At 40.6% G+C, this 13,908-nt stretch overlaps 1 protein-coding gene across 1 annotated transcript in view; it reads left to right on the top strand.

Annotated features, from left to right (window-relative positions):
• LOC112140430 (formin-2) overlaps nt 1-11,872 on the top strand; it is a 21,837-nt gene extending 9,965 nt beyond the window's left edge. Inside the window, exons 7-20 of the mRNA XM_024263381.2 lie at nt 5-257; nt 426-570; nt 1,907-1,994; nt 2,081-2,142; nt 2,432-2,523; nt 4,602-4,731; nt 5,161-5,307; nt 5,385-5,444; nt 5,535-5,655; nt 6,178-6,270; nt 6,547-6,598; nt 6,675-6,824; nt 6,967-7,048; nt 7,929-11,872. Coding sequence (XP_024119149.1) covers nt 5-257; nt 426-570; nt 1,907-1,994; nt 2,081-2,142; nt 2,432-2,523; nt 4,602-4,731; nt 5,161-5,307; nt 5,385-5,444; nt 5,535-5,655; nt 6,178-6,270; nt 6,547-6,598; nt 6,675-6,824; nt 6,967-7,048; nt 7,929-7,955 — 1,502 coding nt within the window. The 3' untranslated portion in view covers nt 7,956-11,872. The remainder of the gene's footprint in view (nt 1-4; nt 258-425; nt 571-1,906; nt 1,995-2,080; nt 2,143-2,431; nt 2,524-4,601; nt 4,732-5,160; nt 5,308-5,384; nt 5,445-5,534; nt 5,656-6,177; nt 6,271-6,546; nt 6,599-6,674; nt 6,825-6,966; nt 7,049-7,928) is intronic.
• Nucleotides 11,873-13,908: the final 2,036 nt, after the last annotated feature.

The following is a 13,908-nucleotide window of genomic DNA, read 5'->3' as shown; positions in this document are numbered from 1 at the left end:
CCAGGACATGCTGGCCCGTCTCCCCATCCTCCCACAGGTCCCCATGGCTGTGCCCCTCCCCCTCCTCCTCCTCCTCCTCCACCAGGAGCCATTCCTCCAGCTCTTCCAGGAGCCCTGGGTTCGCTGCCTCCTCCCCTTCCACCTGGACTTTTCTCTTTGGGAATAACTCAGGAGAAGCCGCCCAGAAAGGCTGCGGTGGAGCCCCCGAGACCCATGAAGCCTCTGTACTGGACTAGGATACAGCTACACACCAAAAAGTAAGTATGCTAACACTAATTCATCACAGATTGTCTCCCTCACCAGGTGAGACAGGATCAGTGGATGTAGGTTCACACTTATGTTTCTACTGATGATAGAACTTTAATCAAAACAGTTTTATCATTCAAATGTACGCAGAGGATCAGGCCTTGGTTCTCATGTTTCAGGGAAAGCACTTCCTCTCTGGTGTGGGAGACTATCGACGAGCCGAGTGTGGACTTTGAGGAGTTTGTTGAATTGTTCTCCAAAACAGCTGTGAAGGAGAAGAAGCAACCGCTGTCTGACACCATCACCAAATCCAAGGCAAAGCAGGTTAGTTCACATGTTCTTGACATGATGAAGCAGGTTACACATGTATGCACACGCCCCACATCCACTCTGTCATTGGCCTAATCTCCTACTGACCATTAAATGACCTATTCCAGCAGCAAATCAACTTTCACAACTCAATTATTTTAGAGCACAAAGGTGAGATGAGAAGTTTGGAGAATGAGAAGCATCATAGCAAGGGAGGTCTTTGATCCTGTTCATGATGACCTCCTCTTCAGATGTAGATAAGCCAAGTTCCAGATGTAATTATGACATTAGTCTGGAAGTAAAGTTGGTCTCTTGATTAATCAGAATTTTATTTGGCAGTCCTACATGAGAATACAACTGACAAGTGTGATCCTGGTAGTCTATTGGGATCCCAAAAGTATTTCCTATAGGTTTCTGCTAATATGCCAAACTTGGTCAGCAAGACTGCCTTGAAGCCTGGATAGGAACCGGACAGGACTTTATCCACAGCTAAATGGACTGCCAGAGCTGTCCCAGATGGCAAAGGCACCAGTTTGCAGGCCTAATCATAGCTTTTCCAAGGAACGTTCTTGCGAGGTTCCTAGAAATGTTGAGAACCAGCGTCCAAATTGATCCTGTCCACAGTTACCCAGATGGTGTTTATCATCCAGTTCATACTGATCTTGACTGGGGAACAGAGCTAGAAGAGACACTAAAAAGTTCACACCTTACTAATCACAGTGACTGGGCTTGCACATCTGTCTTCCAATTCAGTAGCTCGGCTTCTCTCTTCTTCTGTCTTTCAAGAAACAGAAGCAGCAGTGCAACCAGTTGAGACTATTCAGAAACTTTTATGAAACAAGTTTTCCCTCTTTTTCCAATTAACCAGCAACTTTTTGTCATCAACACTCTCAAGTCACTCCACCTGTATCATTCTTTGTCTGGACTGTGTAGCTCATGGTTCAACTTCAGGATGCCTCTTCGGCTCAAAGTTCTAGGCCCTCAACAGTCAAGTAACCCCTCCTGACATTACATGTCCTACTCTGTCCAATAAGTGTGGGCAGTCACGCCAAGTTCACTTCAGAACGTATTTCAAAACTTAAACAGACCTTTACTGAAAAAGGGGAACAGATGCCTCAGAACCATAAAGCAACAGCAAAAACCAAAGCGTTTGATGATGGACAAATGTTGGTGGGTTGTTTGCAGGGAAGAGAAACTTCCATCTAGAGGTGTTGAGAAGTCCACAACCTGATGGATGAGTTGTAGTAGAGGGCAACACATTTGCATAAACATATTTGTTAGATGTGTTTTGTTTCCATTGGAAGGGTTTTAGACATAGAACACAAAAATGAAAAGACTCTGTGTTCTCCAGGTTATGAAGCTCCTCAACAACAAGCGCTCTCAGGCAGTAGGAATCCTCATGTCTTCATTGCATCTGGACATGAAGGACATCCAGCATGGTGAGTGTTTCTTCCCATTGAACATTGACAGACATAAACAAGAACAAGTGATTCCAACTATTCTATTTTACTTGTTTGTTTTAAAGCTGTCCTGAACTTGGATAACACCATTGTTGATCTGGAGACTCTGCAGGCGCTGTATGAAAATGTAAGCAGAAGATCAGATTTATGTGGTTGGGGACTGGACACCCGGGTGGTCCTGAATGTGTTTGATCCAACTGTCTTTGCCTTTTGTGTAATTTGATGTTATGAGCATGGCACATCTTTTCACGAGGCAGCAGTTGGTCAGTTTTGGGGCTTAAGGGGAGCTTTGACCATGATTTGATGGTCTACTATCCATCTGTTCATGTTGACCAGAAAACCCTGAGAGAAATAAACAGCTAATATCTTGTTGACATGTTGAGATGATTTGTCTCACAGTCCTGTTTCTGTGACAGAGAGCGCAGCAAGAGGAGCTGGACAAAATCGAAAAGCACATGAAATCTTCTCAAGGCAAGGACAACGCCAAGCCCCTGGACAAACCTGAACAGTGAGTAAGGCTCATGTTGATAGCTGACTGCTCTGCTATCAACACACACAGATCACACACAAGTGTGTGTGGGGGTGTTCAAACATATGTTTCATTAGATGGAGCTTTACAGATCCCTGTGAACATAAAGCAAACCCACTTCCTGTCGAGATATTTTTTAATCAGTCTCTTTGTTTGTTGAAACAATTCAAGGGGCAATTCTTCAGGGCGAAGGCCTTCTCAGCTGCCTAAACTTACTCAGGAAAGGACATTTCTTTATTTTCTTAAACACATGAAACAGTACTCCATACTCTGTTCTCCACATGTTATGTGATATCTATTAGGTTTAGCTTCTGATAGTGTTGTACGTTATAGTAATGATTTCATCCGATCATATTTCACTAATACTTGATTTGGTGTTTGTCCATTCACTTCCATTCTGCTGCTGCAATTACTAACATACATTTTTGTCTTATGACGGATGTTCCTGTGTTCTTTGGGGTTGTCTGCCTTCTTTTTATACTATCATACTATCATGCAACTATCATATATTTTCACCATATTTCTCATTTGTGTTGAAATGTGCCTGAGGCCTTCAGGATCCACAAAGCAGGCTGCTGTGTGCTTTAAGATCGATTTCGGGCATTATGGTGGTGTACGCTAAGAAGACCCATCTACAAATCCCAGCTGGGACCTTTCTGTGTGAAGTTTGCATGTTCTCCTTGTCTATGAGTGGGTTTTATTTGGGCACTCAAGCTTCCTCCCACTGTCCAAGAACAAGCTTTATAGGTTAATTGGTGCCTCCAAAATGTCCCTATGGGTAAATGTTTGGCTCTATGGTAGACTGGTGACCTGTTCATGCCTTTCCACAACTAGAACTAGGATAGGCTCCAGCAACCCTGTGACTCTGAAGCGGATTAAGTGGGATTGGAAAATGGACGAATGGAGGCAGACAGTTACAAAAGCCAAACAGACCTCAATCTGTAACACCAAGCCAAGAAAGAAGAATCTATGACAAGGATAGGCAAACTTTCTTACTCGTGGGCAACAAAAAGTTCTAAAATTTCACAGAGGGCCAGACCAGGAGCAGATTTGTGACTTGTTTTGGTTATTCACTTTGTAAAAGAAAGAAATAACAAAGGATCTGAACGCAAATATACTTGAGTCATCGTTCACAATTACTTTAAAACAGAATGTTTTGGAGTTTTTATTTCAAAATTGTGGTTTTTGTTTTCTCATTTTAGTGGCATCTTCACCAATGGGTTGATGTTCCTCAGGGAAAAACTCAATTTAGGGGAAATACTGTGCTCATGCCATGTTGGAACAATCGGAAAATGACTGTCCGATTTGGAAATCACACATAAATATTGGAAAAATTACAAATCTTAAAGCACTCCAGGAATGCAGAATATCTTTCTGTGCTTAAACAAAGGTCAATTTCTTTGTAGTGTGCCATCTGTGGGGAAACTTGTGAACTACAGGGAAAATAAAAAATGAATACAGGTGATCACAATCATTTATTCTAGGTAAACATTAAATAGTTTAATGCGCTGCAGAGTACCCCTGGGCCGTAGTTTGTCCACTCCTGGTCTATACTAAGTAGGAATGCCACTATTCTCGGTTTATAACTAAATTGCATTTAATCACCATTAAACCAAATCGTGGGGAAAATGAATCATTGTATCCCCACTACGTTTGCATATTTAAATGTTGAAAGTATCAAACATGTGTTTTGTGCTAAATTTAACCAGTATTTATCATTTATTGTTTTATTACATTATATTACACCAAGCTTAGAAAGAACCATCTACAAGGTTTTTCTTCATTGCTACTTGATTTTAATACATTTAAAATTTTCTATTTTTTCCTGAAATTTTAGTTTTTGTTGTTCATAAATCTGATTTTGAACCGAAACAAAACTGTGACCCAAAAATCGAGGTTTGAACAAAATCATGGGGAAAATGAATTATTGCATCTCTTATACTGAGGTATCCTGTGATTAAATTGACCTTTGAGCTACACATTAAAGATGCCGTTCTGCTTTCAGAGTAGCTGCTGCCAACTTTCTTTGTGTTTTGATCCTATTTTTTGTTTCACAGATTTCTCTACCAGCTTTCCCTGATTCCAAACTTCTCCGGTCGACTCTTCTGCATCCTCTTTCAGTCCAGCTTTTCCGAGTGCATGACTTCCATCACCAAAAAGTTAGACACGCTGCAGAAGGTGTGCAAGGTGAGTGAGACTTGGCAGGATGCCATAAAATTCAGTTCACAGTGCTGCAGGGAGGAAAGAAAAGAATCAAGGAATGAGTAAGTTCTTATTAAGACACAAAAAAAGCAACAACAAAAAAAATAGAGACAAGAAGAAAATTCTTTCTAAACCCCTGGATGTAAAGTTGTAGTTCAAATCTTTGCTGGTTCAAACTTCCATGTGTTTGCTGTGCACATACAATTGAGATAGGCTCCAGCAACTTCACAAATCCAGACTAAGACAATGCAGGAATAGAGTTGGACGTTTGAAATACTTTTAATTTTGATCCTGAACACGTTTGTATCCTGTCTTGCTCAGAACCTGGACTGACTTTTGGGAAAATGTAAAAAACTTTCACACACTGAAAGAAACTGTAGTTGTTGTATAAAGAAAGTGTCCAAACGTCTGCAGGCGCTGCAGGACAGTGAGACGGTGAAAAGGATTCTGGGTCTGGTTCTGGCGTTTGGTAACTACATGAATGGTGGGAATCGAACTCGGGGCCAGGCTGACGGCTTCAGTCTGGATATTCTGCCGAAGCTCAAAGATGTAAAGAGCAGCGTGAGTATCTGATCAGTTCCTGTTGGGTCCTAGTGCCACAGAACCCGACTGAACCTGTTCTCCCTCTCCACCATCAGGACAGCACCAGGAGCCTCCTGTCCTACATCACAGCGTACTACCTCAAACACTTTGATGAGGTAACCATCTACCAGTTTCACTTCCACCTTCACCTCATTGTGATGCAGAAACAATGTCTGTGTGTGTGTTTGTCTGTGTGTGCGTTTCAGGATGCTGGCAGAGACACGTGTGTGTTTCCTCTGCCGGAACCTCACGAACTGTTTCAGGCCTCCCAGATGAAGTTTGAGGATTTCCAAAAAGACCTGACTCGACACCGAAAAGACCTGAGAGGTACACGGATGATAGTAAAGTGTCTATCATGCCATTTATTTTCTATTGTTTCTACTTGTTTATTTTTATTGCTGAATTTTTGTCCAAAAATAGGTTTTCCTACAAAGAAACTTGAAACTTGTGTGCTCTTTTTGTCATTTTTTTGGAGAATAACTGAAAATATACTTTATTGTGGTATATTGTTGATATATATTGTTATTGCAATAACCACTCTCTTGATTGACGAGAGTGGTTGCCATAGAAACGTAGACTCAGACTGACTCGAGCCAATCACTGCTTACCGACGATGTCTGGTTCCAACATGGCGGCATTCATACTGCAAAAACATAAATAAAATAAAAATTATGACATAACTTACTTCATTTGTTTGGAGCCAGGAGAAAGTCATCACAGTAGCTCAGTCCAATTCTCTTAAACAGTCACCGGTTCCCATACACACACGTTCCATCAGGTCTTCTTCCCTGTTCCTCATGGCTGTAAAGTCCAGCATTAGTCTAACATCTGTTCTTTCTGTTGGTGCAGCGTGTTCAGCAGAGGTGGAGAAAGTGTGCAAAGTGTCTGATGAGGACAATCTACAGCCATTCAAGGAGAAGATGGAGGACTTTCTTGCACAAGGTGAGTGAGCGCACTAACAGTTACAGAAATGTGAAATAACACTACAAGCTTTTCCAGGAAGTTGTTTTGTTGGATAATAATAGCTTCTACTAATGCCCCAATTAAAAAAAATCTATAATGTAAGAAAAAAATATTTTTCTTCACTTGAATCTGTAAGATCAAACAGATCTCTGAAGTTTATTCTCTTCAGGACAGGAGGAGTCTTATGTTTCAAACACTTGAAGAAGTCATCTAACAGCACAAATCTTCAGGCTCTAACCTCTAACTCTTCTTCAGCTCAGAGCGACCTGCAGACCCTGGAGGCTCAGCTCAGCAGCACCCAGAAACTGTAAGATCCCCTCTGACCTGAGTCTCCCTCTGACACTTGTGTCTCCTTCAGTGACACATCCTCTGCTTTCTTTCAGTTTCCTGGAGCTCACAGTGTTCTTCTCAGTGAAGCCCAAAGGTGGGGAGAAGGAGGTCTCACCCAACACCTTCTTCTCCATCTGGCACGAGTTCTCCTCTGACTTCAAAGAACAATGGAAGAAGGAGAACAAGTCTATTCTCAAGGAGAGGTTAATACAGCGTTTCTCCTTTTCTTCCTCACTTCTTCTTGCAGATGAAAGAACCTAAACCCAACATTTCTGTTCCATCTGGCATGAAATGTCTTGAATTCTGATCTATAGCTCAACATTTCCGTCCTTTCCTTCCATTCAGGTTAAAAGCAGCAGAGGAGTGTTTCCGCCAGGCCAAGGAGAAAGCTTCCTACAGCGTCAAACCCAAGCATGCTTCTGGCATTGTAAGTTCTTTGGGTTTTCACTGCTCCCCAGAGGCCTCATTCATAAGGATCTCTAATCACAAAAAAGTTGCATAAAGTAGGAGGGACTGCACGCACCCAGTGCTAAAAGTTCTAATTTTAAAAAAGCTTAAAATAGAGTTAGAATTGTGAGACGCAATCAGATTTTTCATTGCAGCATTTCGAGGCTTTGAGCTATAAACCTGAAGGAGTGACGCTGAGCGCAGTGAAGAGTAGCTGTGAACCACAGCATCCACTCCATCTTCTAACACAGTTTTTTAATGTGTCACACATCAAAATAGAACACCTATAATGTTTTAAAAATCCTATTTCTGTGCTTAAATTGAGTAGCTGAGAATGTAGAAAGGAGGTGGGGTTTTCATATGTTTCCACTCAGCCACCTAGGTTGTGTGAAGTTAACATCTGTGTGATGTTGATGAGGAAGAAAGTGACCAAAAAACTTAATAAAAAGTTGATTCAGACTCGTATAGAGTAGTCTGGGTCTCCGCCAGGAAAAGACAAAGCTCTGTAAAATGGACTCCCCATATATATCCCTTAGGCGGGCCACGTGTGGCTTCAGGCCAATGTTTGTCAGGGCAAGAGAAACCCCCCATGGTCCTTAAAACCTTTTTGGTCATCGTCCGTACCCCTGATATAGCTCTCTTTAGAAAGAGAGTCTAGAAAGTCTCTAGAAATCCCACCTATGTGGTCTGCTGGTCCTTCAGTTTGTGCCTGACATCCTGTGTAGCAAGGCTCCAACTGCTCTTCTATCTCGATGTCAATTCAAAATATGTTTCCTAAAACAACCACATGTTGATCCACATAAACCTGTAGTAAAGATCCTCTTTAACTCTAACCACTGATTCAACTTCTGTCTCCACAGAAAGCCAAGCTGGGAATGAAGATATGACTCGAGGACTCCATGTTCCGTCTTCTTACTTTGGTCACCAGCAAGTCAAAATTTGTCACAGTCACAGACAAAACAAGAAAAAACCGAGAGAACTGGGACAGGAAACAGATTTCAGTGAATTCAATTCCAAAGAGGTAGTTCACAACTGAGGTTCATGTTACACAAAAAGCAAAAACATCAAATCGAGCGTTCATATAATTCATTCGAGTCCAGATATTTCCAACAAGGCCAGATTGTCATATATATATATATATATATATATATATATATATATATATATATATATATATATATATATATATATATATATATATATATATATATACACAGTATATACATATAAGAGCCTATGTTCATTCCCCATTGGATTAGGTTTTAAGTGTAGTCCCCATACTGAGCAAACAAAGGGCAACACTGGAGTATGGAAAGACTAAGAGGATACCTTCAACAGAACCAGTTTAAAAAGTAGTGACCATCTGTAGTGACTGTTTGGGGTCTGAGAGTATAAAAAGAAGGCAGACAACCCCAAAGAACACAGGAACATCCGTCATAAGACAAAAATGTATGTTAGTAATTGCAGCAGCAGAATGGAAGTGAATGGACAAACACCAAATCAAGTATTAGCTTACCATCTCAGGTTGTCACTGGAACATCTGTTTTAGGACAACAAAAATGATAGACTCAAAAATTCCTACATCTGTTAGGACATAAGAACGTCATAAGAGCAAACAGTCTGGAAAGCAAATGACCATGAAGTCACAGAACATCTGTAATCAGACAAAAACAAACTTCAGCAGCTATGATGACATCATAAAGATCTTATGGACATCTACTCCAGGACAGAATATTTTGGTTCATAATCCCAGCTGTGACAGCATAGAAAGCTGACTGGAACTCCTCCTTAGTGTCACATAATACAAATATAAGTCATCATATCACAGTTCTGGACTGTGATTACTTGGTATTACTTCAGAAGATGGTCTGCGGGTAAAATAAAAACATTCCATTCTGGATATGCTTTTTAAAGTTAACAGTATTTTTCCTGGTCTGTTGGTTTGCAATCAATGGGAAAACTATTTCCATTTCAATCTTTTAATTTTTGTATTTTTATTTAAAGTATTTTCATTTTATTGTATTGTAATACTCCTCTTTCATTACTCACAGAAGTAGAACTTTCACTACATGCTGTTCTTTGCCTATACATTCTGTTTCACTCTAGTTCAAATCCGTCCCTGTTGTTATTACTAATTTTGGAGACTGTGGTGGCAAATGTCAGCAATAATATGTGTATGCTGCTAGATTTATTGTTCCTACTGAAGATACAACTTCTAAGCAAAAAAGCAGAAAGATATCAAATGAGCCCTCATGTGCTTCATAAAATCCTTGGTTCTTCGGAGTTTAACAAATGAATGAATTCTAGCCTTGGGTAACAATTTTCACTCTTCATCAAACCCATGGAAGTTCATCATAAAATCAATGGTTGTGTCTGAATTCCCTGACTAATCACCACATAGTCTGCTAAACACGGGGTTTGATATTTTTTAGGGGTTACCAATTCTACAATTCTACAATTCCAAGAGCAGTATCCTGGAAATGTCCCAGAATTCTCTGTGAACAACTGGTGTACATCATTGCTCACTAGATTGGCAAATATAGACCACAGTGCATTGCATTTGAATATTTTTTTTATTTAAAAAATACATTATTTTTTTTTTTGTATAAATCATCAAGTTTTCATCCTCTGACTACATACAAAGTTTTTGTAAAATGCCTTAGTTTTTTTACGTCAGAAAGTGGGTGATGTCAAAGTTGCCCTTTAAAAAAAAGTAGTGAGCATGTGTCCGAATTAAGTTAAAATCCAGGCTATTACATGGACCTGCACTATATAGTCTTGTGGAAATATGGAATTCTGACATGGCCAATGAGTTGATGTTTCAAGTATTTATGTACCCATCTTCGCTTCAGCTCATGAAAGTTTGTGCTCAAGTCTCCAAAATCCACTACAGTGCACTGAGATCCACCGTAGCTCTATGAAGGTCCAACACAGCATTATGGAGGTCCACCATAGCTATATGGAGGTCCACCACGACTATATGGAGGTCCACTGTAGCCATTTAAAGGTCCGCCATGGCTATATGGAGGTCCACCATAGCTATATGGAGGTCCTTTATGGCTATATGGAGGTCCACCATGGCGATATGGAGGTTTACTATGGCAATATGAAGGTCCACCATGGCTATATGGAGGTCCACCATAGCTATATGGAGGTCCTTTATGGCTATATGGAGGTCCACCATGGCTATATTAAGGTCCACCATGGCTATATGGAGGTCCACCATAGCTATATGGAGGTCCTTTATGGCTATATTAAGGTCCACCATGGCTATATGGAGGTCCACCAGGGCTACATGGAGGTCCTTCATGGCTATATGGAGGTCCACAATTGCTATTTGGAGGTCCTTCATGGCCATATGGTGGTCCACCATGGGTATATGAAGGTCCACCAAGGATATATGGAGGTCCACCATTGCTATATGGAGGTCCACTATGGCTATATATGGAGGTCCACCATGGCGATATGGAGGTTTACTATGGCAATATGAAGGTCCACCATGGCTATATGGAGGTCCACCATAGCTATATGGAGGTCCTTTATGGCTATATGGAGGTCCACCATGGCTATATGAAGGTCCACCATGGCTATATGGAGGTCCACCATGGCTGTATGGTGGTCCCCCATGGGCATATGGAGGTCCACCAGGGCTATATGGAGGTCCACCATGGCTTTATGGATTTCCACAATGGCTATATGGAGGTCCATCATGGCCATATGGAGGTCCACCAGGACTATATGGAGGTCCACCATGGCTATATGGAGGTCCACCATGGCTATATGGAGGTCCACCAGGACTATATGAAGGTCCACCAAGGATATTTGGAGGTCCACCATTGCTATATGGAGGTCCACCATGGCGATATGGAGGTCCACCATGGCTATATGAAGGTCCACCAAGGATATATGGAGGACCATCATGGCCATATGGAGGTCCACCAGGGTTATATGGAGATCCACCATGGCCATATGGAGGTCCACCATGACTGTATGGAGGTCCACCATGGCTTTATGGAGGTCCACCATGGCTATATGGAGGTCCACCATGGCTATATGGAGGTCCACCATGGCTACATGGAGGTCTACCTTAGCCATTTGAAGGTCCACCATAGCATTATGAAGGTAAATCATTGTTATATGAAGGTGCACCATAGCTCAATAATAGCTCTATGAAAGTAAACCAAAACTGTCTGATGCTCCACCACAGCCTTATGAAGATGCAAGTAGCTTAGTGAAAATCCACCTCAGCTCTCTGAAGATCAACTACAAAGTCATGCAGCTTCACTGAGTGGTATGAACGTACAAACAGCTTCATGAAAGTCCACCATACCTCTATGAAAGAACACCATCTGATTGTCCACCACAGCCAGTTGAAGTTCTACAACAGCCTTATGAAGGTTCACCACAGCTCTCTGAAAGTCCACTACAATTCTTTGAAGGGTGACTACTGTGCTCTGAAGGTCCATCACAGTTTTAGAAGGGCACAACTTACATGTTTGAAGGTCCACCACAGTTCTTTGAAAATACACATCAGTTCTCTGAAGGTTCACCAGAGTTTTTTGATGGTTCTCTGAAGGTCCATCACACTTCTATAAAAATCCACCTACTTTTATTGAAGGTGTACTCCAAATACGTGGAGTTTCTCCACACCTTTCAGAAGGTCGGATGCAGTTCCATGCAGGTCTAATATAAATGTGAAAAGTGAAGGTGTTGTTTTGTTGGAATCTACTGTATGTAAGTGGAGTGTACAATTGTAAAAAAAAAAATTGCTTCAGATGTAAATAAAATATTTCTTAACAAAAAAGCTTCCTTTATAACGTATTTACTATGTACGTGTTCAGTCTTTTGACTTCTTGATTTATTTATTTTTTTGTCTCACATTTATATTATTTGGAAACTCTTTTACATTTTTCTGTGTTCATTTTGTTATTTTTTCAAGCATGGTAAATTTCACTATCTTCTGTATACATTGCTGTTTTGTCAGTACATGTTTCAGATTGTTCATCAGATTTTTTGGTTTATTTTATGCTGCATTTGTGTTTCTTTCACACTTGTTTCTGTGTCTTCAACATACTTTATATCTCCTGTAACACAAAAATTCAATTTCTAAAGCTTTGGTTTCCTTTTAAAAATTGAAAACCTGGATAAAAATCTGGAAAGCAGCAACCTCTGTGTGAACAGTTCCACTTCAGTGCTGCTAACATTCCTTTCTTTCATCAGGATAATGTTAATTTAGTTAATAAGCAATTATCATTACTTGGTAAATTAATCAAATATTTACACTTAAGTGCACATTTTTTTAGAGTAACACAAACTATCCATGAGCAAAGGTGGCTCCAAATAACTGGATCATAATATAGGATGTTCAAAGACTCGAACTTCAATTACAACCATATTTATTCATTTAAACATTTGAAAAGACGTAGCAAAGATTATGATAATGAGTTTGCTAAACATTCCTGTACAGCTTTTATTGAACACAAAAATGGGACATAAACTTGCTGCTTCATCAAGAGTTAAACTGGAAGTTAGTTAAAAAAAAAAGTACAGCTCCTAAAGGGCATCTTTAAAAAAATAAAAATAAAAAAACCTTTCAATTTTTTTTTAGAATGAAGTTATTCTTGGTTTTGGCACATCTAATACTCTAAATCAATTTGTGCTAAACCTCTGTGGACTGATCTCAACCATGTATATCATGGAGGTCAGTTTTCATTATTAATCAATGTAGAGAGGTGAACTATAATCCACTATAATCAATTGGTTTCAGTCACACTCAAGAATTTTTGCATGTAGGCGGCTTCTTTTTCCTTTTTCATTTCAGCACTTTGAAACTCAGAATTTTGAGGCTGTAAATTTGTTTTTCGTTAGAGTTTAATTCTAGGGCTGTCAGATTTGTCGCGTTAATTACGCGTAAATTTGACATGTGCATGACGCCGACAATTTTTTTGACGCATTAATCACAGATTTTCTCAGACGTGCCTTTCCATACCGCGCGCGCAGGCGTCCCCCCTCTAGCTCACCGGCTGCTCTCACTAGATCACGGGCGGGTCTTTAACCACCGAGCTAAAACCGGCCCGGCGCTAGGACCTGGAGAGCTCCTGCACCCTAACCCGGCTCCGGTTTGCGTCCAGTACCACGTCTGGTGGTACCGGCTCGTGTCCGGCGCCGCGTCCCAAGAGCTGCAGACCCCCGACGTTCCGAACAGCAAGCGCACCGGGGGACGTTTTAAATGTAGTTTAAACAACGCCAGTTATTTGTAAATGAAAAGATAAATCACAGCTTTGAGTCTGTGGCCCGTCCCTCTTTCACTGCGTGAAAATATGCCAAATATCCCAAAGTTCTAGCGCTCTGTCTGTCGGCATATTCATGGCGTGAGCTCCGCTGGACACGTCGCTGCATCGAGCTGCAGCCAGAGAACGCGGCGGCAGTAACAGACTGTCAAACTATCCACAGAGTATCCCGCTTTTCTCAGTCTTTAATGTTTTAAAAAACAAAAGTTAATTGGAAATGATAAATCTCTATTTCATTTATTACTGTAGTTCAGCAGAGGAGGAAAAGATTTGGTCCTGACAAAAAATGAACATGAAAGTGTTATGGAAATGTTATTTTTGATGTTTTTTAATCTTATTTTACTGAACGTTGATTGAAGTTTTGAATATAAATGCCCTTCACTTGCACTTGGGCTTTTGTTAGGCATTTTATGTTACAGCCTTTTATTGTTAAGAAAGCATAGACTGTATATAAAATAACTGGACAAAGCAAGCCCCCCTACTTCCGTGTTCCATATAGGAAGTACCACTGGGTTACAAAAAGGCCAAAGTCCCATTGACTTACATTGAG

Source organism: Oryzias melastigma, linkage group LG19 (assembly GCF_002922805.2).
Source record: "Oryzias melastigma strain HK-1 linkage group LG19, ASM292280v2, whole genome shotgun sequence".
Classification (NCBI taxonomy): domain Eukaryota; kingdom Metazoa; phylum Chordata; class Actinopteri; order Beloniformes; family Adrianichthyidae; genus Oryzias; species Oryzias melastigma.
The sequence above is the reverse complement of the archived record's forward strand: the minus strand, read 5'-3'. Positions and strand labels throughout refer to the sequence as shown.